This window comes from Podarcis raffonei, chromosome 6 (genome assembly GCF_027172205.1).
Source record: "Podarcis raffonei isolate rPodRaf1 chromosome 6, rPodRaf1.pri, whole genome shotgun sequence".
Taxonomy (NCBI): domain Eukaryota; kingdom Metazoa; phylum Chordata; class Lepidosauria; order Squamata; family Lacertidae; genus Podarcis; species Podarcis raffonei.
This window is the reverse complement of record NC_070607.1, coordinates 43,908,646-43,936,075: the sequence shown is the minus strand read 5'-3', so window position 1 is coordinate 43,936,075 and position 27,430 is coordinate 43,908,646. Positions and strand designations below refer to the sequence as shown.

At 37.6% G+C, this 27,430-nt stretch overlaps 1 protein-coding gene across 2 annotated transcripts in view; it reads right to left on the bottom strand.

The window, feature by feature from the left end:
• Positions 1-27,430, bottom strand: part of TUT4 (terminal uridylyl transferase 4) — a 33,630-nt gene that overhangs the window by 3,584 nt on the left and 2,616 nt on the right. The window contains exons 2-28 of one of the 2 annotated variants that reach the window (XM_053392438.1): positions 26,793-26,914; positions 22,859-23,523; positions 21,351-21,514; positions 20,088-20,204; positions 19,273-19,450; positions 17,964-18,052; positions 17,362-17,413; positions 16,988-17,057; positions 16,388-16,514; positions 15,026-15,145; positions 14,544-14,765; positions 14,256-14,430; positions 12,120-12,838; positions 9,695-9,845; positions 9,097-9,183; positions 8,131-8,234; positions 7,255-7,312; positions 7,058-7,161; positions 6,660-6,749; positions 5,812-5,925; positions 4,870-4,947; positions 3,818-3,995; positions 3,576-3,623; positions 3,409-3,491; positions 2,422-2,537; positions 1,321-1,481; positions 719-819 (exon numbers count right to left, since the gene is read on the bottom strand). In XM_053392438.1, the coding sequence (XP_053248413.1) occupies positions 719-819; positions 1,321-1,481; positions 2,422-2,537; positions 3,409-3,491; positions 3,576-3,623; positions 3,818-3,995; positions 4,870-4,947; positions 5,812-5,925; positions 6,660-6,749; positions 7,058-7,161; positions 7,255-7,312; positions 8,131-8,234; positions 9,097-9,183; positions 9,695-9,845; positions 12,120-12,838; positions 14,256-14,430; positions 14,544-14,765; positions 15,026-15,145; positions 16,388-16,514; positions 16,988-17,057; positions 17,362-17,413; positions 17,964-18,052; positions 19,273-19,450; positions 20,088-20,204; positions 21,351-21,514; positions 22,859-23,414 (4,062 nt within the window). In that variant the 5' untranslated portion in view covers positions 23,415-23,523; positions 26,793-26,914. The remainder of the gene's footprint in view (positions 1-718; positions 820-1,320; positions 1,482-2,421; positions 2,538-3,408; positions 3,492-3,575; positions 3,624-3,817; positions 3,996-4,869; positions 4,948-5,811; positions 5,926-6,659; positions 6,750-7,057; positions 7,162-7,254; positions 7,313-8,130; positions 8,235-9,096; positions 9,184-9,694; positions 9,846-12,119; positions 12,839-14,255; positions 14,431-14,543; positions 14,766-15,025; positions 15,146-16,387; positions 16,515-16,987; positions 17,058-17,361; positions 17,414-17,963; positions 18,053-19,272; positions 19,451-20,087; positions 20,205-21,350; positions 21,515-22,858; positions 23,524-26,792; positions 26,915-27,430) is intronic. The other variant, XM_053392437.1, reaches the window with a different exon arrangement.

Here is a 27,430-nt window from a genome sequence, read left to right as displayed (position 1 = left end):
AATAAAAAAAATCCTTCCAGTAGCACCTTCGAGACCAAATAAGTTTGTTATTGGTATGAGCTTTCGTGTGCATACCAATAACAAACTTAGTTGGTCTCGAAGGTGCTACTGGAAGGATTTTTTTTATTTTGTTTCAACTACGGCAGACCAACACGGCTACCTACCTGCAACTTCAATTTTACAGTTCATCTGAATCAGGGAACTATAGTTACAAACTTCAGAACAATCTAAGATATAGTTTGAAGTTGGCTTTATATTTTGACTTGTTCAAAAGCTCTTAACCATAGTTTGCTGGTTCATAAAACCAGAAACTATGGTTAATTTCCTAGGCTGTGTCCTTGGTCATACAAAGGGACTGTGTGTGGCCAAAGATTTTGGTTATTAAAGCAAGGTACTATCATCTGAACAAAATCATTCTGTAGAACAAGCCCTACCACTGATAAACAGTCACTTGAACTCTCACTGGAATAAAACATGTAACTTTAAAAATGTCCTACTAATTTTCAGTCACCAATAGCATCTTAATTCATTGGCTCTTCCATTTGCTCTAAATTGTTGCCTCAATCCTTAAATATGCAAGAATCTGTACTTCTGAACTCTACAGAGGCCTTTTTACAGCAGTACACTTCACAAGCATTATTGTTATATTACTTACACAATTGAAATTGATTTCTTATATAAAATTTAATTCAGAAATACCGAATCAAATGAAACTTACACATTCTGATGTCTGTCTAGCACGTAAGGGTCTTTCCACTTGCTGTTGAATTGATCCAGTTACTTGCTGAGTGTTTACAAGGCTTCGGACTAACTGAGTCCCTAAGTGATAAAGTGTAAAGAATGTGTTTAATACAGATTAAGAAACCAATAGGCTGTGGTCCAAAGCAATGATATGTGCAGACAAAATTATTTATGCAGCCAAAACTTTATTTGCTGTACCTATTGCAACTATGTCCTCTGCCAGAGAGGTCCAAGGAAGGCAATATTGGCTCCTGTGAATAGGGTTAGACCAGGTATCTTCAACCTTTTCATACCATGGACCCACTTTTAACCCAAACATGCATTTTGAGACCCATTTCTTAATATTTTACCATATGGTGGTGTTACCCCTGTTATGACCCACCTTGGATCAGGCTATGACCCACTAATGTGTCTCAACCCACCAGCTGAAAACCAGAGAGTTAAAGAATAGAAGGCAAACCCTGCATCAGTCAGCAGGAATGCAAACAATTCCACTGACTGGACCATGGGTAGCAAGGCTGGAATAAAGGACAAACAGTGCAGTGCTATGCATATCTACTCAGAAGTAAGCTCCATTACCGAGAGCACCGTTGCTTCTTTGTCTTGACTGTTTAAATTCCGGACAATCCCTTCGAACATGTCCCACATCGCCACAGATAAAACATCTCTTTTCTCTAGTCTCTCTGTCTTCTTCCTTGACTTCCTTTTCATCATCTCTCTCATTCTCCTTTTTCTTCACTCTAAATGGGGACAGGTATGCAAGCATTTCTTAAAAGTATCCTTGAAGCTGTGTGACTTTCAAAAAGGCAGCCAAAGCCTTAAGATTCATTTCAATGTCCCTGTGTGGACAAAAAACTGATAATCGCATCATCCAAAACATGGCGGTGGCTTTACAGAGCTGCTGCACATTCCAGCTGGGCAGAAGGTGGGGGGCAGGATAATGGTTGCACCTGTCTGAAGCTGGTGCACACACTGCCCCTGATGGCCCAGGGCTGGCTTGGATTGCAATGGATTTCTGGCTGGCTTAGCCCAGAACCCAGAAAGCTATGTTTCTGGTCTTTTTGTTAGCTGCCACTGTGAGATCCCATCATAGGGTCTTCCACCTACCAAAGCAGTGGGCAGAAAAGGAAAGTGATGCGGGTGTCATTTGGCAGTCAGAATCCAGTGCAGGTCAGCAGGGCATAATCCAACCCCTTCCCACCCACTGCAGCATGGTGCAAAGGAAGTTTGTACTGCTCAGTAAGCTGAGGAAAGATGAGATGTACTGTTTGCTGCAATTTCATCCAAAGCCTACAGGACCCAAATGGTCCCTCAAGTTAACCTCAGCTCTGAATTGCCACACATGGTTCCTCCCATACCCTTTGCTTTATCATAGGCAAGTAGCCACTGCACTTGCCCTTCAAAGCACAAAACATTTATGGTATTGTTCATGAAAACACAGGAAAAAATACACAAGTGGTAAGTAATTCACTAGAATACTTAGCACTGTTTTACACCAACTCCTCTGCCTAGTTATGAGTTCCTTCATTGGAAAGATAAAGTGATTTTCTTAAAAACAGTTTTTGAAAGAAAATTTAAGAGAGTAAGGTGCATTCCTTGAGGCAAACGAAATTATTTTCTCCTCTTTTCTTGCATTCAGCATAAAAAAATTTAAACTAGCCATGTGTTTATTTTCCCAACCTCCTTTTTTTGGGGCAGTCCTTCATGTAATGACCAATTTTGCCACAGACACGGCAGCACCTGTCGTTGGGTGCCAGTTCTCCATCAGTCAATACTTTAGAGTTGAAAAAGTACTCCTACAAGGGGGAAAACAAGCTATTACCTACAAGCTCTCTGTATTCACTTTCTTTGAAGAGAAATGGGGAACAGGGGGGAAAGGAGGGAGAAACAGCAGTTGCATATCTCACTAAGTAAGGCATTCATTAAGAAGAAAAGGCAAAAGACAAGGTTGATATTTTCATATTTACAGTCTTGTAAAATATATTTGTAATAATACCAGACAGGGTTTTTTATAGCCTTATTTTTCCAAGAAATACAAAGTAAGTGAAACAAGCAATATATTTTACCCTAACAAACCAACTAAATACAAACTTTCAAGTTTTGCAAAACCTAATCATTGTGGTCACGAGGAACTAAGATAGCATTTACTCTACACTATTCTCAACTGTTTACTAGCAGCCTGGGATTGAATGCATGAGGTTTAGCTATTTGTCTGAGGTACATGACTTGAAATTCAAGTGTCTGGAAGAAGGACAGAGAGGGAGGAAAGGAGGAGCAACAGTTCATTAGAACTGAGCCCAAGAGTAAGACATTCAGTGTATGCTTGCATGTTTATGCAAGATAAGCTGTGAGAAACTGTGTTAAACACAGTCCTAAAAGTGGAAGTTCTCATATCCTGCTGTTGTTTGTTCAACACCAATACAAACATACACAAAATGTAAGTAATATATCTTGGAAGTAAAAGAACCAACTTGATATTTTAGGGTTCTGTTAAGACCTAACTGTTAAGCCTTGAGTTTTCAGTCCTACTGATTAACAATTATGACCAAGATCACTAAACCAATTATGAAATTAAATTACATGTACTCAAAAGGACCCATAGAACTGCAATAAAGGTACTTTGTGACCACAGCAGAAAAGTACAAGTTACAAAATAAGAAAACTTACAGCTTCTCTTCCCAGCACCGGATAGAAAGGAGTACCAAATAATTTTCTCCCATTGATTAATGCCTTCATTATGAAATTGGTCACTGTGAAAGGAGAGAAAAAAGCAATTAAAGAAGTGTCACTTTAGAAATTTATTAACACTGAATAGAACATTTTTCAAGTCTTACTTTTTCTGGATACTCCTGCACCCAGGTTATGATTCAAGTCAAAAGGATCTGAACAGAAGAAATAAACACAGTATTAAAGGAGCAGGGGGAAAAATTCCAACAGCACTTAATTTTGCTGTTAACAAATACTGCTGGAGTAAGACAGGCAAGTAACATTTTCACTAACATTAATAGAAGTTCACTTATAAGTGAGAAATTCTTTCAGGGGGATATATCCTTTATGTTAGATATTCCATAAGTACCTTCAATGGCGATGCATTTGGACGTCCACTGTTTCTCAAATGTGGTTAACAGCTTCTTCTGACGAATGCTGATGACATATTCTTTGAAGTCAAACTCTTCAGTGTAAAATCGCAGTAACCCTAACCAGAGTTCTCCCAGTGATTCTGTGTTTTTCCCAAGAGAAGGTAAACGGTTTTTCTGTATAAAAGTTATAGCAGATAAAGTACTTTATTGTGAACATAATACTTTTAAGTTTGGGATGGTTCCAAAGTAACACATTGTGAAGTATGTGGCATCTATCTATTGCAAAGCTGGGCCGTCCTGAATGTACATCTATGTGGTAGCAGGGAAAAGGAATAAAAGCATCTTTTACATTCATAGGAAACTCTCTACCTGTGAAAGTTCAGGTAAGGCTACTTCCTCTCTTAATGTGCTCATTGCAGAGGCAGATAATTCACTGGATATAAGAAGCATTGAAAAGAGAAGACTAGCCCACTTCCATTTTGCACTATATGTTGACTGAGCATCTTGCTTACTAGTGATCATCAGGAGTAAATAGGCATGAGAGCATAAGAAACACCTTGCTGGATGAAACCACAGACATGTCTAGTCAAGCATCCTATTCTCAGTAGCAAACAGATGTCTATAAAAACCAGAACACATGAGCTGGGTACAACAAGTTAAATTTGTTTGTAGAAGAGTCTTACAAACAGTTTTGCTGAAGATGAATGCTGGGATTGGCAATAAAAATAGCCCTGTGCTATTTCTGTAACCAAAACCCAAAGTGGCACATTTCCTGTTTAACAGTTGCCAAAATGCTAATTCTACAACTTTTTAAAGCTCTTGCTGCCACTATCTAATTTTGTACTTCTGAGACTTTCAGCTCTTCATTTCTTTACCCTTCCCTTGTCCAACAGATTCTGCAGAAAGGTGTTTTGTTTTTCATTTGTGCAATGCCAAATATATTGCTGGTGGTCTTATAAAAAAATAATAATTAAGCATGTATATGTACTTGTGATATAATACTACTACACCTAAGAACTCAATTACTATTCCAGAATTAGAACATTACCAGTTCTTCAGTATCATCAAAGAAGAAAGCATTCCACCCATCAACCATTCTCTGAGGGATCTGTTGTCCATCAAATATCTAAAACATCATGAAGAATAAAGGCAGAAGATGGGGTGGGGTAGGGGAGGGGGGGTAATGAACAAATCCAAAATCAGAAAGTATTCTCTCTTTTGAAAAGGATGAAAACATCACAGAAAATGTTACTAGGGCACAGATGGATGTATTTGCAAACCATTAATAGTTAGTTTTGAAACAATGCTGGGACACATGCCTTCCTTGACCTGCAATGCCAGATTGTGGGAGTGGGGGCAGGGAGGCAAATGATTATTACATTACTTAGTGGTGACAGGAATGCAGTCCATATATGCTCAAAAGGAGACTTGCACTAAACCTGTTTGTGACACCTCAATTTGGTTAAGGGTTGGGTGGAGTTCAAATCAATAGCTTACCATTTTTAACTTTTAAAAATAATCAAGATAAAGAACATTTCGTGCACTACTTTGCTTGAGAATGCTCACATTTTTCCTCATTTATAACAGCTTCACAGATAATAAAAGTTCTGACATAAAAAGTACTTCTCTGTTGGAATTAATATGCTACTCAAGGCAAAGCATCAAATACAATGATTGCCCACACATATATTTCACATCTGAAAAGCAAAACAATCTCTTGTGTGCAATTATTATGTATGCTGCTTTTAAACTAATACTGAGGAGCACATTAATTCCTTCTGCAGTGGAATCCTGTGATGTGTGAAGAAGCTGGAAGAGTGGCTCAGTGTGATAAGACAGAACCCGTGAAGTGGCATGGGAGATATGCAGTTGCAACTTCAACTCCTCTCCAAAAAAACAAGAGTCAAAACTGGCCTCACATACAAAATGAACTGAAAAGAAACATAATTCTCTAGCCAATCTTCCAAAGCACATTTTCCTGAAAGCCTACCTCTTGAAGAACTGGGATTACTGGTGGATCTCTCTGTTGTAAGAAGTATAACACCATTAGGATATAGGCATATGAAGACAGACTTCCTCTGGATGCATCTCCAATATCACAGCGCTGGTCAAATACATTTTGAATATAGTGAGCATTTAACAAGATATAACAATGAAAAAAGAAAAGAAGTATTTTGTGATGCTGCCGTTTCTGAGAATGATATTGTCAACCTCTGGCACGCACTAAAACATAACCTAAGTCAAACAGGCACAAGGATACAATTTCTGAAAGTGCTCATTTGTGTGACTACTTCCACATGCCCCTGATGACAGTGGACATGCTTCTAAAGCAGCAGTACCCATGTTATATTAGAAACCACTTTTGAAACTCATCAGAGTTCAAATATCATATATGGCGTGTATGTCTGCTCTTCAAGGAATAAGGTAAAGAAAAAATCCTACTACGGATTAAAGTACAGCTTTAGATTCTGGTAATTATGGATTTCATTTGGATTAATGGGGCACTAATTTACTATACCTAGTTCTAAAGCAAACATATAAACCCACATTCTATTATTGCAGCTCAAGTAATCTGTCAAACAGATATAATCCAACCATCAACAGGGACTTTGAAAACCTAATTCTGTATAGGCCAGTATGATTATATATACTACCAGTAGCTTCTGCAGAAATATCAGACGCTGCTTGAAATCAGAAATTTCATAAGCTTCCAGAATTGTAACTGTTCAGAAAACCATTTAAAAAACAAGTTGCACTTGAACTGTCATCACCTGTTGGGGACAGAAACCACTGAGCACACATGGCAATAAGCTAAATTTGCACGTTATTTATATTTACCTTTGCAAAAACTTTCATTGTGTATCCCAAGTATTGTACTCTCGGATCAATGGCTGCGTATGTTGCAAGCATCCTTGTGTTGTGCTGTGCCTATAAAACAAGTCCAATGGTTTGGGTATCAGGCTTTGGGTATCAGGCACACTTCAATTTGCAGACTGAACATAAGAAATGTTGCAAAACAATGCATATTTACATTCTTACAAAATTTCAGGCAGGTCACAAACATAGCCAAAAACAAATTCAGAGGAAGAGGTCACACTTCCAAGCAATGTGTGGGATCCCAACAATTGCAGGCCCCTATGCCCTCTGAATAACAGCTCTTGATGAATTTAAAGGAGTGAAACATACAGGTGTGCTTTTGACCAAACATCTGGACTTTTACTGAAGATGATACTTGCCAGTGTATTGTATAAGCTGATATCCCCTTCTAAGCCACTTCGTCTGTGCTCAAATTTTACTATAGGCACTTTGGCTGTTGTTATAGGCAGGATATTTCTTAAACCTGATAAGATAAGGTTTCAAGATGTTAAATACTCCCCTTAGCCAAAGAACACATAAAAATGCATATAAGCAGCACAAAGTTCCATACACATACCTGGATGCTTCTTAAGAATCTTTGCCAAATTTTCAATAATTTCCTTACAGTTTAATTTCTAGGAGAAATAAATAAAAAGCCTGTGTTACCTACATATTACCACAAAGAATTCAGAGTAACCAAGTACTTTGAACATATATGCTACAATAATCTTCCTTCAACTATATAAAATGTATTTTAAAAAGAACTCCAAAGAGCAGGTTTAAACATCTCAGGAACACAATATCTCAAGGACCACCTCTCCCCATATGAACCAACGCAGACCCTGCAATCATCATCATCTGAGGCCCTTCTTTGGGTGCCTCCCCCATGAGAGATCTGGAGAGTGGCAGCACAGAAATGGGCCTTTTCTGCAGTGGCTCCCCATCTGTGGAATGCTCTCCCCATGGAGGCTCACCTGGCGCCTTCATTACATGATCTTTAGGCGTCAGGCAAAAAAGCTTATCTATAATCAGGCATTTGGCCAATTCTAAGGCCTTTTAAATGTGTCTGTGGGAGAGGGGTTACTGGTTTGTTTCCCTTTTGTTTTTGTTTTACAGTGGTACCTCTAGTTACGAACTTAATTCGTTCCGGAGGTCCATTCTTAACCTGAAACTGTTCTTAACTAGAGGCGTGCTTTCACTAATGGGGCCTCTTGCTGCCGCCGCACCGCCGGCACATGATTTTCATTCTCATCCTGGGGCCAAGTTCTCAACTCGAGGTAACTCTTCCAGGTTAGCGGAGTTTGTAACCTGAAGCATTTGTAACCTGGGGCACCACTGTATTATGTATTTTGTGTTCTCATTTAGTATTTTAATGCTGTGAACTGCCCAGTGATCTTTGGGTGAAGGGCAGTATACTAACTGAATAAATAAAATAAAAGCAACAATAAAATACCTCTGCATTTTCATGGCCTTCTAGTGTCATGCAAATATCCAGGTCACTGTCACGAAATCCAAATCCATTTTTTGAAGAGCCAAACAGGCACAGCCTGGCCTTGTCTGATCAAAAGAAAGAGGGTTTTTAAAATAATAACTTTAGACTCATTCAAAATATAACAGATTGTACATTAACTTTAAACTTCCACAAAATTTGAGAACAACTGAATTTATATTCCACTACATTTTGTAAGACAAAATAAACAATATGATTCAGATTATTGCAGACCCAGTATAACCACCCAAGTGTCATCTTGCCACATCTGCCAGACACAATAGTTTTTCCAGTGCCCCAAACAAAGCATGTTTTAATGCCCATATATTCCATCACTTTTCAGTAATAAATAAATTCAAGATGTGAGGAAAAACACATTTCTGATTTCTTTAGACTATTTTTCAAGTTCTATTAATGTACAAATCTTGATTATTGTTTTAATATTGTTACTCAATATGTTTGTCAGTTCTCTCAATTTCTCATTTGACGCCAACTCCTTTTCTAACCTTCTTCTCTATACTGAAAACATTTAGGATATCTTCCTAAAGGATGAGGCATGGCAAACTAGATTTTCCTTGGCATCAGCTGGCTGATATATAATCTCAGCCTGCAGATACATGTCTGCCAGGGAAAGATCCAAGTGAGGAAGGAACTATTGCACATGCACTTAACTTCAAAAATTAATATCTTCTATTAACTTGCTGCCAATATTGATTTTAGATTCTTCTTTTTTAATGCTGCTTTTTTTGTATTGTTCCTATAATAATATAAAACATTGGTTTGAGTATTAGTGTATATAATGTTTTGTCCTCAAGTGCAAGGAAAGATGGTATACAATGTAATAAATAAATACAATTAGAAAATAACTCTCTTGGACAACTGCAAAATAACAAATAAATTGGATGTTTTTAAAAGTTTCCTGTTACATACCATTATATTCTTTTCGAATAAATCTTTCCAAACTTGCCAGAATCTGTTCTCGGTTTTGTTGCTCTGAGAAAGGAGGCGATAATTCATCTAAACAAACAAAAACCTAAGTAAGCCATTCAGCAACATCCAAGTGTCAGAATTAAATATCCTCAAACATTTCTCTCACTGAATATTTTACTGATCCCTGTAATTCATTAAAGTCATCTGGTGATGGTATTTTACATTTAGGATGCAACCATATCATCTTAAATATCAGACTAAACCCCTGAAAGTAAAGCAAAAGAAGAAACAAACTTATGTGTTGGCCCTGCAAAATCTGTCCATTACTAAAGATACCTTGGTTAACAAAACCATGCAATTCCTTGACGCTTTGGAAACTTACATTTGCCAAACCCACTGCAAAGTCTAAAACATCCTGGTGACCTTACTGTAAACTAGAACATATGAGTATACACTACTTCCAATCACAGAAGAATGCCTTCTTTCCCCTGATTTAAGCAGGGAAAATCCCAGATTAATGTGGTTAGAGTTCAGTACCCTATTATTAACTATTGAAGTAGTACTCACAACCAGGTCAGAATAGCAAAACTTTACTTACCAAAACACCTTTTACATACTAGATCAAGTATTTCTCTAAATCTACTTGTCATTGGTGGTAGTGGTTTTAGATCAATTTTCTTAAAATCCTCCGGGCAGTCATTTTTGGAATGGCCATCCCTTTTGCAGATACTGCATACTATAGTTGGTGGCTATGGAAGAAACAAACAAAAATGTTTTATTTTAAAATATATTTTTTAAAAAGTGTTATTTTCCTTAAAGATATGCAGCATATTCCAACAGCTCCTTCATGGATTTGACTGTGTCGACCACAGCAAACTATGGCAAGTTCTTAAAGAAATGGGAGTGCTTGATCACCTCATCTGTCTCCTGAGAAATCTCTATGTGGGACAAGAAGCTACAGTTAGAACTGGATATGGAACAACTGATTGGTTCAAAATTGGGAAAGGAGTATGACAAGGCTGTATATTGTCTCCCTGCTTATTTAACTTATATGCAGAATTCATCATGCGAAAGGCTGGGCTGGATGAATCCCAAGCTTAAGATTGCTGGAAGAAATATCAACAACCTCAGATATGCAGATGACACAACCTTGATGGCAGAAAGTTAGGAGGAATTAAATAACCTTTTAATGAGGGTGAAAGAAGAAAGCGCAAAATATGGTCTGAAGCTCAACATCAAAAAAACTAAGATCATGGCCACTGGTCCCATCACCTCCTGGCAAATAGAAGGGGAAGAAATGGAGGCAGTGAGAGATTTTACTTTCTTGGGTTCCATGATCACTGCAGATGGTGACCGCAGTCACGAAATTAACAGACGCCTGCTTCTTGGGAGAAAAGCAATGACAAACCTAGACAGCATCTTAAAAAGCAGAGACATATCCTTACTGACAAAGGTCCGTATGGTTAAAGCTACGGTTTTCCCAGTAGTGATGTATGGAAGTGAGAGCTGGGCCATAAAGAAGGCTGATCACCAAAGAATTGATGCTTTTGAATTAGGGTGCTGGAGGAGACTCTTGAGAGTCCCATGGACTGCAAGAAGATCAAAGCTATCAATTCGTAAGGAAAACAGCCCTGAGTTCTCACTGGAAGGACAGATCCTGAAGCTGAGACTCCAATACTTTGGCCATCTCATGAAAAGAGAAGACTCCCTGGAAAAGACCCTGATGTTGGGAAAGATTGAGCGCACAAGGAGAAGGGGATGACAGAGGACGAGATGGTTGGACAGTGTTCTCGAAGCTACGAACATGAGTTTGACCAAACTGCGGGAGGCAGTGGAAGACAGGAGTGCCTGGCGTGCTCTGGTCCATGGGGTCACAAAGAGTCGGATACGATTGAATGACTAAACAACAACAACAACGATGTTCCAACGGGAAAAGTACAAGATGCAAGCAGCAAGCTCACTGGTCGGTTTTAGGGGAGTCACTATCTTTTCAAGCCTGTTTCACATGTTAAGAAGGCAGCAAATCTGCATATATATTTCATATTCCTCAGTTGGTTCAAATAATGCTGCAATTAGTCCCGGGTCCCCTGCCTTGTCCAATGATAAAACTGTTCAATATTTACTACCTCTGCACCCAACCTGCACAAGTTCCTAGCCCAAGAAAGAAGAAACGAATGGGAAAGATGGAGAAAAACCACATGTAAGTTTGAGGGTGGAGTGAAAGACTTACATAGCATTTTGAGTTTTAGTCCTTACTGCATAATAGCTCACAAAAACTCCAGAAACTCTGAATAGTGGTCAAAACGCTAAACGCTGCTACAATACATAAAGGCTTTATCTACTGTCGGTGGTTTTTTAAAACTAGTTCAGGAATGAAACTAGTTCACATGAAAGTGAGATTAAAATATACTTTTTCAAGAAATATGTGCTTTAGAGGTAAGACAGAGGCATTCTCTCTAGCACTATTATGTTTCTCTTTGATTTCATCAAACCAAAGGAAAATACAGAGAATCCATGAAGGGCTCTGCTGTGAATTCAACAACTCTTGGCTTCTGGAAGAATGTTAGAAAGTGGCCCTTCTGCCTCTAAAAGAAGCGCTTTAGTTATCTGAAGAAAGCTGGCCTGGTAGAAAGGACTGAAGCTTCATGAAGGCAGATTCATTTTTCTTTCATCAAGAGATTCCTCACTGTTCTTAGGATTCACTGCAGTGAAGGTTAAGTCAAGTAGGAACAACTTGACACTTAAAAATGTCAAGAGAGATTTGTCTAAATGTCTAAAACTTTTGGAACAAATTGTTCGGACCTATGGCTTTAGCAGATTCATTCTATTCAGCCTTTAGTTAAAGAAAAATTGAGAGGAAGGCATCATTGCCATATAGCTAGAAAATATCAAGGATCTTCTGGTAATGAGAGTCAATGGAATCAGTCTGCTGACAAAAACATTTCTTTAGCAATGATCTTAAAACACGGTTAGAGAAAACATTTTATTTTAAAAAGTTAAAGTAAGTTTTGAGTCTGCTTTACCTTTCCAGAAGTCAAAATAAATTTATCAAACACATAATGCATATCTTCTGTGGTGACTTCATCTTTACTGTCTTGAATTTCTGCTACTGCTTTGCAGTTGTGCGAGGTAGCTGATGTGCTGGTGCCTGAGCACATACTCTTCTGTGGATACTCCGTTACTGAAATCTGCAGACTTTCAGCATCAGATAATTCACTAACAGAATCTGCATCAAGAGACCTATGTTCACTAAAAACACAATGTTGGCTTAGCTCCTCTTCATCTGAAGGCTCTTGATCGTTCTTTGCTTTAGATTTTTGTTGTAGTTCACAGCATTCATTAGTACTTAGGGACACAGTTTCCTCTTTGTCTTGAGAGTCTATGTTTTCAATGTCTGGCTTTTTTACCAGTAAACTTTCCAAGTTCTCAGTACATCTCCTGGATGTAGGTTCCATTTCACTACATTCGTTAGACTCTTGTATAATACAAGCATGGCCTGTGTTCTGCTTCTCTGTAATGTTGGCCTGCTGTGGAAGGCAACAGTTGGTTACAGGTTCTCCAGTTTTTTTGCTACCAATTTTTCCCTTTTCCTTCTTCTTGGTATCCAGTTTAGACTTACTCCCATCTTTATTCTGTGGACATGCAAAATATTTATATGCTGTCCTGAACCTTTCCAGGATATACTCAAATACCATCTGGCTGTTCAGGCTCCGTGCAACATTTCTTTTTAGTGCAAAAGGATCTATAAAAAGACAAACCAGTAATACGTTTGCTGCTGTTGTTCAATAGGACCTTCAAGTACGATATCAACATACCATATTTTAAATAGGGCTGCAACATTTTACTTTATTAATCACTTAAAGCGTAATTATTGAAAACATTTTCATTTTACTAAAAAGGTGTACCTGATTAATCAGTTGACACCTTTTTTATAATTTTTTTTGAAAGCAATTAAAAAAACTGCAGATGGGAACTGCCATATTAAAAAATGGCATTCCATATGCAAGCATGTATGTTTCTCAGAATTATTCCTGTTGGACATATGCCTGAATCGTCTTAAAACAAAGAAAGTACCCCCTTTTTAGCTTTCTCCTTCATATTAACTTTTTCTCATTTTTATTTATTTGCAGTATTTCTATCTTGTCTTTTACACCATGGTTGCAATGCAAACCCTTCAAACTTAATAAATATAAAACATAATAAATATAATAAATCTGAAAAAAACTCATGTGATTTCATTAATCAGGTCACAACCCTGATCTGAAATTATGTAAATATTATACTGTTATCCACAGATTTTATGCAGAATAACTTCATTTGAATATTACCATTTTTCTTACAGTGTTGAGTATTGTGGTTTGGTTCACACTTAACACTGAGTCAAAGAATGGCTACACATGAACAAGCGAGTGTTAAGATACTTAGAAGAAAAGACAGAGCTACTTTGCTCCTCCCCAGATCCTGCTACTGCTGTGCTACCCAGAGCTAAGCTATGGTTTCACTTAATGTAACATCCAAACTCAGGCGTACTGTTTGTCTTCCCAGGTAAATGGTAAGCCAAGAACCAACTTTGTCTACAGCTGGTGGTTCATCTATAATGCTAAAGCCAAACCATAGCATAACATAGCAGCAGCAGGACCAATTTTGGTGCAAACCAGCTGTGATTTTTCCCTCTGAATACCTGCATGCTCACTCACTTTTACCTATGGTTTGGCTTAGCATTGCATATGAACTGGGCCGAATATAAAAAAAATACAGGAATAACAAGGCTATCACTCATTAGGGATTTATCTCCAGCCACAATATTCTGGCATAAAAAAATGAATAAAAGGGAATGGCACGTTTCCTGCCCCAATAGAATTATTGCTTATAGTTCAAGACCAGCAACTTGAGTCCATTTCTCCTCTAGAAATACAATATATTTAACTACAGATATATTTGAATACAAATTCAAAGTAAACTTTTTAAACTAACCTTTCCAAATTATTATGGACAGATGAGTGCCAGTCAACAAAGTCAAGTATATGACAGTTATACAAAGAAAAGCTGTATTTTCCACATTTGTAGCTAATGTAGCATAAGACAGTGTTTTATCTACAAAAAGTTAGATAAGTAAGGCAAGAGTTCCCAAAGTCTCTTTACAAAATGCAGTGCCCCACCTTCAATGGCTATTCGCCTTTTAGGCCAGGTTTTGTTCTCTCTGGTTAAAAGTTCTTGTACCCGTATGCTGATAACATATTCTTCCAAAGCAAATTCCAGTGTATAGAACTTCAACAATTCTAACCACAGTTGTCCCAGAGATATCTGGTGTGGTGTTTCCAATGCTAAAGGAGACTGAAAGAAGCAGAAAATGGAAGCTTAAATTTCTGGTTCTTTGGTCATTAAATTTTATCAAGAAAAGAGTCAAGAAAGAAAAGAATAATTTCCATTTAAACAGACTCGCTTACCTTGCCATTCTTCTCCTTTGGATTAGTTTGGGTGTCTGTTTCTAAGGATGCTGCACTCTTGTTACCACCTCTGTGCTGTTCACCTTTAGCTTTGCCTTCTACACCATTCAAATTTTTCCCTGCTCCATTGTTTGATGGTTTGTATTCCCATACTACCAATTTTTCATCTTCTATGCCCTTCAGCTGGTAATCATCAGCCTTCTTAGAATCAAAACCTTCAATCTAAACAATGCAAAATAAATAAAACAGAAGCCTTTTCAAAGAACAAGAGCAAGTGCTATACATATAAGACATTCAAATATATAAGCATTTATTTTATGCTATAAATTATGTTTAGATATAAATTGCCAATGGAGATACAAAAGCTACTTTAGATAGATCCTGTGGAAAGTTGTGACTTCCTTATTTGGGTCCACAAAACTAATCACAAATTTATTTGAATCCAGACACTTCACTTGCATTTTAAAAAACCCCCAACTTACCCAGTTGCCTAAATATGATGGTAGTATACGTGGTTCTCTTTGTTGAAGGAAAAATATCACCATTAAGGCAAAAGAATATGAGGGTATCCCGCCTTCTGCCTGGCAGTCAATATGGCACAGCTACAAAAAGGGAGAAGAAAGGTTTCGTTTGGTGCTTTGTATATATTTCCAGCAACACATAGTAGATCTTGCAAATTTTGAATTTAGCCAGCATTTTTTCCAGTCATAGAATAAAGGCCTACATAACCAGGTCTGAAGGCATATAAAACAACAACCTTACTGATGCTAAGCAGGTCTGTGCTCTGCCTTTAGAACCCTATGTAATCTACCTTAAATTCCAATATGGAAGAAAGGCAGGATACAAATGTAGTAAAACAAACAAACAAACAAATGTCTGTTATCTATAAACCAATGTGGAAAAGTACAAAAAATTAAACAGTGGTCATTTTAAATATTATTAATACTTCTAATACACATTCACTTAATCAGTTGACCTGGACAACATCCAAACAGAGTTTCCCATTTACATAAACATGGGTTACATGGAAGACACACATTAAATCCAGATATTCACAAGTTTTAACTAGAGTCTACTTTGAGTATGAGGGTAACTTTGATATTACCCATTCTTTTCTATGCTTACTCAAGCTATGAACTGCACTACTTCATTCTTTCATCAATTGCATCTTCCCTCAATTCAAGACTTAGCTCATCTTTTCACCTTTGAGATGCTAATTTCCCTCTCAGTATATTGTTTCCCTGTCTGTAGAATTCAATCGACTACTTCAGATACAGGTGGTGACCATTTTGCACAGGGGTTTGGTGCCTTTGTCCCTGTGTGTGTTGACAGAGCACACATAAGCCCACCCCAGTTCCTCCCTCTTCTGGGTCCAAAACGGCCCATGCGTTGGCAGTTGTGCGTCAATCAGACACATGCAAAATAGTCACTGCCTGTACAAAAAAAGATGTAACACAATTTGGATAGAGAGAAAAAATTCAAATATTCCTCTTTGTAGAATGTACAACAAACATTTCCAGAGCTCCACTTCCAGAGGCAGCTAAAAGGTCCTCTGATATTCCAGTGCATCTTTTAGAGAGTACATGGAGCTTCAGTGAGAAGGGGATGCCTGAGAAGCCCCAAGGCACATCCAGAAGCCTCTAAGTGTACATGGAGGCTCTGTGCTCAGCCTTTTGCATTTTATCCAAATACTGTACTATGTCAGATTCAGAAAAAGAGATATCATTTTAGAATTAATCTAATCTAATCTAATCTGTACAGGTTCCTATCAGCATTGTAAAAGGTTATTGCATTTACATATTAAGTACACATGCAAGGAATAAATATTTTCATTTAAAACTTACTCTAGCCCAGTAACGAAAAGCCAACACCAAAGGAACGAGAACTGGTTCCAGTTTGCCAAGCGCAGCTAACAGATCAGTTGTAAGGCAGGCCACATCATTTCCAGCACTTACTTTGCAAGTTAAACCACTGAGATTGAAACAAATTTTAAGAAAAGTTGCAAGTTAAACCACTGTCCCTCAGTGAGTGATCAAAAAGAAAAACATGCAGTTCTCAGCATATATGTTTAGTCTTGCATTGGTTTCTTTCCTGATGCTGATTGCTTACCGCAGATACTGAAATCTATTTATCCAGCCAAAACATTATGCATTTTAAGTCTCAACAGTTTCAATAGACGGGTGAGGGAAATGCTCAAAAGTATCACTGAAATCAACAGGACTTTGAAAGTGCTTAAAATTTTGAGTGAACTGCACTCTTTGTTGTTTCTGTGCTATTTGTTAAAAGCTCCTACACCTGGAAAATGGAGGAAGCAGTTCTGGAGCTAGCTTCAAAGTAAAGAACTACATTCTATCCTTTGTAATCGACTGTAAAATGCCAAAGGTAAGATGGTGTCTCATCAATAATCCTTTTAACTTGAACACGTAAAACAAAAGTACACAAACCTCTTAACATCTTTACAAAAAACAACAGGAACTTTGGCATGGAAATCTGATTCCACATCAGAGTAAGAAGCTGTAAGAGGAAAAACAGAAGAGCATATCAGGAAATAAAAGAATCTTCCATAGTTCTCTCAAATTGATTCAAATCTATCTGGGTAATATAAGCAATTAGAAGGTTACTGTGTCCTCTGTTAGATACCCAGAATTAATTACAATAAATTTTTATTGTATAAAATATTCTCTATTATTGTTCTCTATTCTCTATTATTGTTTTTATGGACACTGTTTAGCAATGCAGAAACTTAAGCAGCATATAAACATCTTAAATAAATCAGAATATGAAGTAAGTGAGGGGGAAAGGGGGGGAGAGCTCTTACCGCTGTTTTTCAAAATATCAAGCACTTGTATCAGAACATCTGGATGACTCATCTAAAATAATGAGGAAGAAGGTTATTTTACCCTCATTTTAATTCTATCAAAAGAAGGAAGGCAATTGTATTATTAATAGTCACAAGTATGATCCAGACCTCTGCTTACCTGCATAACAAGCACAGTACAGGGTCTTAACATGTACCAACAGGGCCCAGAGAGCCAGATGTGCTCGCTCCTGGAACCTGAATCTAATCAACAGTTATGTACAATGAAGAGATCCCTAATTGTGCTACAGCTATGCCACTGTACCAGTTACTCCTAGTTTAAGCATGCATATGGGTGTGCCATCAACTGTGTCCAGTTGGGACAGGGCCTATCCTTGGGAATTCTCTCTCAATCCTTTATCAACTCATAAATAAACTGGTGAGGAAAAGATTTCTCATAAGTGAGAAAGAATGGAAGTTATCATGGAACTTTCTGAGAGTGCTCACTTACTAATTCCAGGTCAAGAACATCACAGAAAGCTATACTAGTGAGAAAAATCTTTGAGACCATAGACATAAAACATTTCTAGCACGATAATGTCACAGACATTTCTTCAACTTACCGTGGAGGGAAATTTTATATCAATATTAATATCACTAGTTTTAAAAGCAAATCTAGTTAGACAGGATCCATACATCCTCAATGAGCATTCTGAAAATAAAGAAAGGGTTCCATAAGCAATCATGTAGCATTCATAACCATGTCAAAATTTTGAACGATTTTCAAAATACTACGGATGCAATCTGAAAGCAAATAAGTCCTACTGCAACTGACTGTATAAAGAATACAATTTTAATTCTGGTAATAAGGCGTTTTGTGATTAGAAAAGCAAAAATTAAATAGTTTGCTCAAATTAATCCCACAAGTGCAAACTGACACAGCATTGACTCATGTGCCATTACAGGTCTCTTCCAGTCCAGACACACAACAGACACAGATACAGGCTTTATTTTACACACACACCCCGATAAAGTCAAATGCTCTCAGCATTGAATTGTGTGTAATCATGGGATTACTTCTAAGAAAAAAATGTATTTAATACTAGGGTGTATAAGCATGAACTCCATGCTGCTTAGCAACATGTGCAACACTTTTATGTATGATGAATGCACACCTACCTATTTAATTGAAGGTAGATGCTACAGGAACCCTTCATGTGTAACATAGACAAATGTATATTCATCCCACATTATAAGATACAACACTGTACACTTGACAGCTTTTGATCTGTCAGTCTACTACATCTCTGTGTTACTTTTAACTGCACTGGTATGGAAAGAATAAACAATATAAAATGCAATTACCAGACACTGGTATTAGATACAGACAGCTTCATTACTGAAAATGTGAAGCTTTCCCATCCAAATGTTGAGGGTATTTTGCTCTCATCAATTCAACTATATGTTCTGGTTTTGTCTCTAACTAGAAGATCTGCAATGGCTGATGAATCAATGCTGTTTTTTTCCTAATATGAAAAAGATACTTAAATTTCTGCTTTTCTAACCATAAAGTACTTTATAACCATAAAGGAAAATTATTCATTTTATATACTCAGAAGCAAAGCATTTATGCACATCTGAGAAACTGTGGAAAATCAGGTTGGGCTTCATCTGCCTGAAAATTTTTACATGAAAACCTCAATTAAAATAATAATCTTCAACAAACCTTTTAATATTCCATAAAGGAAGAGAAAGTAAAGATACAAGAATGTCAGAAACCACCAATACCATCCTGTACTACAACTTTCCAAAACTGGTATTTTAATGTACAATTGAATACATGGAAGTCAAACTGATTGTAGACCCAAAATGTATTCTAAGCGAACAAGCAAACAATCTCCTTAAAGAAAACTAAGAATCTACATTAGGTACCTGGTAAGTGTTGCTGAATTATCTTTTCCATATCCCATACAATTTCCTGGCGGATTTTGAAATCATTATCCGATATGCCTTGTTCCTTTGCTGCCTCCATCAGCGTAAAACTCAAGGCAGTTACTTGTGCAGGGGAAGGGGGAGGGAGAGCACGGAGTTCGTTTTCTTCTTGCTTTTCCTGAAAATATTATGAGTGGTAAAGGATAGTGTTACCACTGGAAGAATTTTCAGGTTCAACCCATTTTCATTTGCTTCTTTAAATCTTGTTAATTCCAGCCTATAGCAAAAACTGTTCATGAAAGTGATATAATGTCAACAGGTCATTAAAGATATCTGAGAAACACCATAAGATAGGGTTGCACAACTTTTGCTCCAGTGCTCATCATGAATTATCTTATAGAGATGCTGCAAGGTTCAGTGTTGTCACCCATGTTGTTAGTATTTGGATATTATAAATGTGCTGATGACATTCAGCTCTATTTTTCCTTTTGTCTCGAGATGAGGAGCAGCAGCAGTGATGCACTGAAGCAGTTCATGTAAATTAATATTTTATGTGCTTAACATTTTTTATTTGTTTAACAAGATACCTTAAGTGCAACAGATGGGGGCAGGCAGAGGGAGCTAGAGACAGAATTATTTGCACAATAATAGACAATAGGAAAATACTTTTTTCCACCATCTACAATATAGTCTTATGATTACAGTGCTTTAACTATTTACTTTGGTTTCAGTCCAATAATTCTTAGAAGTTATATGAAGCAATTAAAGTAAGTATAATTCTGGTAAAAAATTCCAAGCCTTGATCTAAAACTTACCATAATATTCTTTTTATGACGTTTTTCTTTAATATGTTTGTGAGCTCCCTGGATATTTTCAATGTGAACTAAGCAGAGCTTGCATAGGTACTGGCAATTAGAGTACTCTGGAGAGCGCTGTGGAAAAACCACACATTTAAAATTCAGCAGCCAATTAATTATGTCTGTTTTATTTTCCACTGTGACGATAATAAGCAATGAGAATAGTAGATGGGGATTGTCCTTGCTGTTCACACTGGCTGTGCTGTTCACACACTATGAAGAATTTATTCACACATTTCTAAATAGTTTAGACTCATATTTTTCATATTTCCATGACACCACTTGTTTAATGCTATAAATCCTAAAATACCAGAAACCTAGAATCAGCTAAATCCTAACAAAAGATGCAGTACCTGCACTCAATTTTGCTCATTCTGAAGAGAAAAAAAATTCTTGGCAGAGTGTGAAGAACTGGCAAAAGAAAGATTCAGAGCACTAAGGCTCAGAGACGTATATGGAAAGGCAAGTAAAAGGACTTGGGATCATGAGGAGTTCAACAGAAAAGTACTTCCAAAGCTCTGCAATAGTGAGACCTACCCTGGATATGAAGGTGGGAGACAGCCAAATAGAAAAAGAATAAGCACAGTAAGCCTAAGCCCCATGAAAAAGCAAGTTTTTTTAAAAAAAGGAAAAGGGGCCCAGAGAAGGCAAGAAGCCATGAAAAGCAGATATTTTACTGGCCTTCAGTCTTTTAAAGAAAGAAAAATTCTCTTTGCCCTGAAAAAGCCTGTGCATTGACCCACAGCACTTGCCAGAATGGTTATGCACACTGGCTAACATGCACAAAATTCAGCTTTTTACACATCACCCAAAATTGTTCAGAAATAATGCCTCCTGGCATGACCCAAAATCAATTAGGCAAGTGGTGGCAAACACACAAATGTTGGCTTGTCATGGACCAACTGCCTTTTCCCCAAGGTTACTATGCACCCAAAATATCATGTGATTAGACCCCAACTGAAATGAAAAGCATATAATCTGTGTTCCCACTGATTATGAGAACACACAGTGCAAATCAACATCTGCTATAAGGGGGGAAAAGCAAAGGATGAGCCTCTGTCTTTTCTAGAAACTGTTTCTACCTCCTTAAAGAGAACCATCTCACACTCCACTGTTATTAAAGAAATTAAGTAGCTAATTAATTTCTTCTGAATTATGTGACATGCTATGGTAAGTGGGGGAAAAGCATCACCTAAAAAGAAAACTGTACAGTTTACTTACTTTTTCCAAGCGAATAATATAATCTCTTTCCAGTCGCTCTTCTGCTTGTTTCAAGCCTAGCTGCTGTTCAGCCGTCAATGTTGATTCATCAATTACAGGAATATTTTCTAAATAATCAGCCTCTGAATTAGCTTCTTTAGCAGAATCTGGATTCTTTATTTTACCTAATGAAAGGAGGAGCAAAGTTGATTATTAACTTCTTTTCTCCAGACTCAATGTAAGCTAAGGGAAAATTAAATAAATTGGAAATCCTATAATGTGAATATGCTCTCTCCTTGATAATTATGTGAAACTAAGCATAGAAATAAAGCTGAATTTTAAAAAGTAAAATTTTTTCGATTGTTCTCAGAGTATTAACAAGAATCATACCCTTGAGCTATTAGAATTACCGAGATAACGTAACAGGTAGAGCAATTCAGAAAGCACTATATGAAATTATTATTATTATAAACCAATATGCAATGTTTTGTTAACTTCAATTGCATGTTGCATGTTATATTTAAGCCTGGTTCACACATCACTTCAAATGAAGACATATAGTTCAGTGCTACAGCATCTGCTCACTCGGGTGATTGGATGAAACTGATTGCCCAAAGTCTTCTTGGACTTATTACCTGCTACTGTATTTATACTGCGTACTGTACTTGTTTTTCAAATTTGTGTGTTGTTTTACTGTTTTACTTTGTTTTTATTGGCTTTAATTAGCATTATTATTATTATTATTACTATTTTAAAAATACTTTTATTACTTTTAATTAGTATTTTGTAAACTGCCCAGGTATCCTGATTGGATTAAGAGGGATTTAAAATTTGAACAACAAAAAAACCAAATAAAGAAATGAATGCTATAGCACACAGAGACAGGAGTGACATTATACTTGATCCACACTGGGTCTACACATGTAACAGAATGGGGTGGAAAAATGGACTGCTATGTTTTAGGCGGCATGTGGGAGATACCACATTTGAATTATGCCCCTGTTTTGTTCTTTAAAGACTTAGGATGAAGATTTGACTAGGCCTTCGCCTGGTATGCCAATTTTCTATTTGAATGGAGATGCATGCATATGTATTTTATTTGTTTGTATTTAACATAGAGAAGGAGTTGAAAATGTGACCCTACACCTGCCATCTGATGTGCTGCATTCCATTTTATCACCTCTTCCTGGAGTATGAGTAGGCATACATGGGGGGAAACAAGCTATTCTGATATATTAGCTAAAAATTAGGTTCATAATAGCTGCTTAGAAACTATCATAGCAACTTAAGAGTGACTGAGCAAAATGCAAGAGAATGTTTTATTTCAGAGCTATAATTATTTCTGCACTGAAACACAGAAAAAATATTTTTGTACTTTTAAAGGTTGTGGGGCAAGCTTACATTACAAAACACATTTTTCTACCATACTTGACAGTATAGATATAACTAACATGCACAAAGCAAAAGCCATTCAAAATGTATTTCAGACTGTTGGATTTTTAAAAATAAAAACTGAATCCAGCACTCACAGGAGTCTTCAGATTTGTGTTCCATTGGTCCCAGATCCAAACCACTTTTGACTGAGTCCCCAGGCTGATTAGTATTAATTTTGGATATATCATCTCCAGGTGGATTTTCCAATTCAGAACTCCTTCTCTGGGCAGATGGTAAGTTTTCTGTGCTAGCACCATTCTCTGAAATATGGGAGCTTGAAAGATTTTCAACCATGTGCTGAGCTCTTATCTGTTTCGGATTATCTACTTCTGCTGGTACATTTGGTAACCTTTTTGCTTTACACTGATCTTGAATATTTGACCCCATATCTTTACATCCAGCAATACAACTATTTGTCTTACATGATTTATTTTCTCCTGACTTTTCAGGACAAACATCATTTTGCTTATTCTTTTTGCAACTGCTCCCACCTGAAGAACTTTTTCCAGCTTCTTTTATAGATTTGTCATTTTTGTTAGTTTTATAATTTTGATTGGTTGTAACTCTGACAGCTTTGCTTTCTTCACAGACAATTCGGGCAGATTTTCTTGTGTCATGATTTCCAGTTTTTGAGCTCTTGCCCTCTTCCATTATTGAGAAGACCTGCTTCGTCTATTACTTGAGACTACTTGAAATACAATTTTGCAACAACTGGAGTGGAGCAGAATCCTCTGTTCAGGCAGGGTATCTGGCTGATTGTCTGATGAGAAAAATTGAGAATGAGAACACAAAGAAACTCTTACATTGTTAAACATAGTCCTAAATTAAATTAATATCAAAAATGCTTGCAATGAGAGACTAAAGCTAAGCATGTCGGGGGGGGGGAGGGGAGAATAATGGAGGGAACATTCACATGGTGTGATGGAAATATCCTCTATTAGTTTAATAAGAGCACAATCCAAACCCTCCTCCACATTTTGTTGGCTGGGGGTGATTAGGATATGGAGCAGAGATTCTCTCCATCAACCTGCAGGGGAAGAGGGTCAGCTAGCTTTGACCAAGTGGGTGATAAGCTAGCGCTAGTAGCTCTCCCAACAATCATAGAGTGTAGAGAGCCCGAAAACAAGGTGATACTGAATCCAAAACCCAGGAGATATTCCAAAGGTTCTGTTCCTGTGCCAGCTTGCAGCTTGTGGCAGCAAAGCTTTGGATGTGGCAGTGCCTCTGCACCTCACAGGCCCTGTGTTAAGCTTGCTCTGCCCATTAATTTTGAGATTTTCCTTTGCCCTTTGTTGGGGCAACGCAAGTACTAAAGCAGCAGGGGGAGAAATATCCTTCAGCACATTATGCTAGGCATGCTCTTCCTTGAGGCTTCCTAGGGACTTCTACCTTACTGGCCACATTTAGAACTCCAAACTCTTACAATTGTTTTGTAGAAATGCTGCCAATTAGTAATGTTTTCACAAACATTAAAAAAAACATTTCAGAGCATTCGTACATAGGCCTCTGCTTTACTTATACCTCAACAACTTCTAAAATAAGTTTGCTTTCACTTCAGTTTTTTCATTGTTAAGTTCAGAGAGAGAGAGAGAAAAGTACACTGTATTGCAACAGTGTCAAAACAATAGGTAACACAAAAAGGACTACCTGAAAGTTGCAATAAAATATATCTTGTAAATATTGCTTTTTAAAATTACCTCAAAGGTTAATAAAAGGGCAACATTGGCTTTAGCAATGAAATAACAATTTATGATTTCAGAATAAAAACTATCCTTCATTTACGTAGTTATTTGTTAATTCACTCATATTTGTAACCCTAACCTACCTCAACCTGCTCAGAACAGGCAGCAAATTATTATTATATAAATGCTGACATCAGCTGGGGAAATTGATCAATTGGGGGGCTAACCACGTTCACTAACCATTGATATTGCCTTGATAGGAAAGGAATGACAACTACATTGCTACGACAGAAATACACGGCAGTGTTGGGATTTCTTTATTGTGTTTAAAACATGAATACAAACTTAAGCTACTTAAAATTTTATATAGATAGAAAGGTATTAGCCACCTGGTGCTTAAACCTGAAACTTGCTATGTTTGAGGTTCTATTAATAATATGATTTGACTCAGACAATTGCAGATAAGTTTCACTTTCGTTTCCTATTGGTTTTTAAGGTTTCATAATCTCACTTATGGACGCGGGTGGCGCTGTGGGTAAAAGCCTCAGCGCCTAGGGCTTGCCGATCGAAAGGTCGGCGGTTCGAATCCCCGTGGCAGGGTGCGCTCCCGCTGCTCGGTCCCAGCGCCTGCCAACCTAGCAGTTCGAAAGCACCCCCGGGTGCAAGTAGATAAATAGGGGCCGCTTACTGGCAGGAAGGTAAACAGCGTTTCCGTGTGCTGCGCTGGCTCGCCAGATGCAGCTTCATCACGCTGGCCACGTGACCCGGAAGTGTCTCCGGACAGCGCTGGCCCCCGGCCTCTTGAGTGAGATGGGCGCACAACCCCAGAGTCTGTCAAGACTGGCCCGTACGGGCAGGGGTACCTTTACCTTTACCTTTAATCTCACTTATCTTTCACTAGCACTACCAACTGGCTGTAATATCAAGACGTGAATTATTGCAAAACCACATAAACCCAAACCCACTGAACTACAACTTGTACAAAAAGCTTAATAACATTTAATACTAAAGAAGGAACTAAAATATTAGACCTGTCGAGAGCTAAATGCAAGGATGGGGAACCTGTAGCTCTCCATACAACTACAACTTCCATCAACGCTAATCACTGGCCATGTTGGCTGGGAGCATCAGGGGAACCACAGGTCCCACCCACCGACCCACCACCCCATTTAAATAATACTAGTTCATTAAAAAAGCATATGATTAATGAACTAAGTTTGCCTATTAACAAACCTAATTTGGGGCAGGAAGGGGGGACCCTTTCTCTCAGTGCTATTTTTCCTAGTTTCAATTCACCCATCCCTAAAAGGTATTTACCTTGAGAGGGCAGATCCAAGCTTTGGGCAGATGTGGCTATTTTAAAGGGAGAAAAATCCCATAAGAGGTGTGTGAAGGGGGATTATCCCTGCATTGCAGCTCCAATCCAGTACAGTGGCACCTCATTTCTTGGGAGGAAACTTCGGGGGGGGGTGAGTATCAGGACATTTTAATGCTATTTAAACCCATTATTATAGAAGCCCAGAGAAAATGGCCACATTGGGACAATCAAATATCTATTTTGTAAGCTGAGTGGTGAACAAGCTTCATGTATGCAGCTGCTTTGCTCCTCCCTTCACACAAGTGGGGAAATAAGCCAGAGCGCCACAGTTAACCATAACTTCCAAACTGAGAAATTATGTCTGGACTAGGAAATGGCCTGCAAGCAAGCCAGAATATGAAGTAATTGTTTAAAGCTGGTTTTCACGTCCAGGGTTGTTTTGAAAACATTAATCGTAATTTCCCACTTCAAATATAACAAGAAGCTGCAGCAAAATTCTAGCTTGTGTTTCCACTTGTGTGAAGTGAGGAGCAAAGCAACTGAATGTAGATGCACAAAGTTCATTTTTATCTTAGTTTAGTAAGGCAAAATTTGATTGTCCAAACACATCCAATTTAAGCTGAAGATCAGAAACCAACGCAGGGCAAGAAGACTTCCTTTGAAAAGAAGAATTCTTGCCCAAATTCCTCCCTATAGTACCACAGATTCTGACAAAACGAATGTAAATTGGCAGTAGTAAGCAAAAAAACCCAAAAAACCCACAAGTAGTTTTTAGCAAATTGCCAAAAATATTTTTCTTTAAATGTGACCTTCTTTAAACACAACACATGATCTCTTAAGAAAAATGTGCAGCTTGTCACTAAAAATAGGCTTTTTTTTTTCTTTGAATGCATTCAGGAGGAATTAGAGACCTAACTTCCATACCAGGTTAATTGATAAAAAGCATAAGCAAAGGTACAGTTATACAGATGAAAAAGCCTTGCTGGGGAAGAATCAGCATGGTTTCTACAACAGCAAGTTTGGCCTTACCAATGATTTTGAATTCTTTGAAAGCACAATGAACATGCAGTGATCCAGTATGTACTGTATCCAAGATTTGAAAAAGCTTTTGACAAAACACTTTACCAAAAGCTCCCTAGTAAACATAACAGCTGTTGCAAAAGACAACAATTTGATGGCTTTTATGATAAAATGGCCTTCTCTTTCTGTAGTTGCCCACTACATTTCTATTATAAGCACAGAGAAGCAGGCTTCCCTCCTCTGACTGTTTGATTTCTATCATGGGCACAGAGGAGGGATTAAGCAATCCTTCACCAGCCCTCTCATTCATGTGTATGGAATTCTTGGTTGCCTACTAGGTGAATGTTTAAATACAAGGCAGTATAAATCTGTGATGTGGCCACATTTGGAAAACTGAGTACAGTTCTAGACATGGTATGTGACCTCTGCTCAGAAACTAGTGCTTGAAGAAATGGCATGCAGGGAGATAAGATGTGGAGTGAGGGAAGAGTTCTGCACCCTTCACCCACATGCCTCTTTTGCTTTTAAAATCACTGTCCTTTTCTATGTAATTTGGACAGCTTCATCACAAGGAAATCTGGGCTGACGTAATGTAATTTATTTTACTAAACATACTGCAAAATGATAGCAAAGTTTTCTTTAGATTT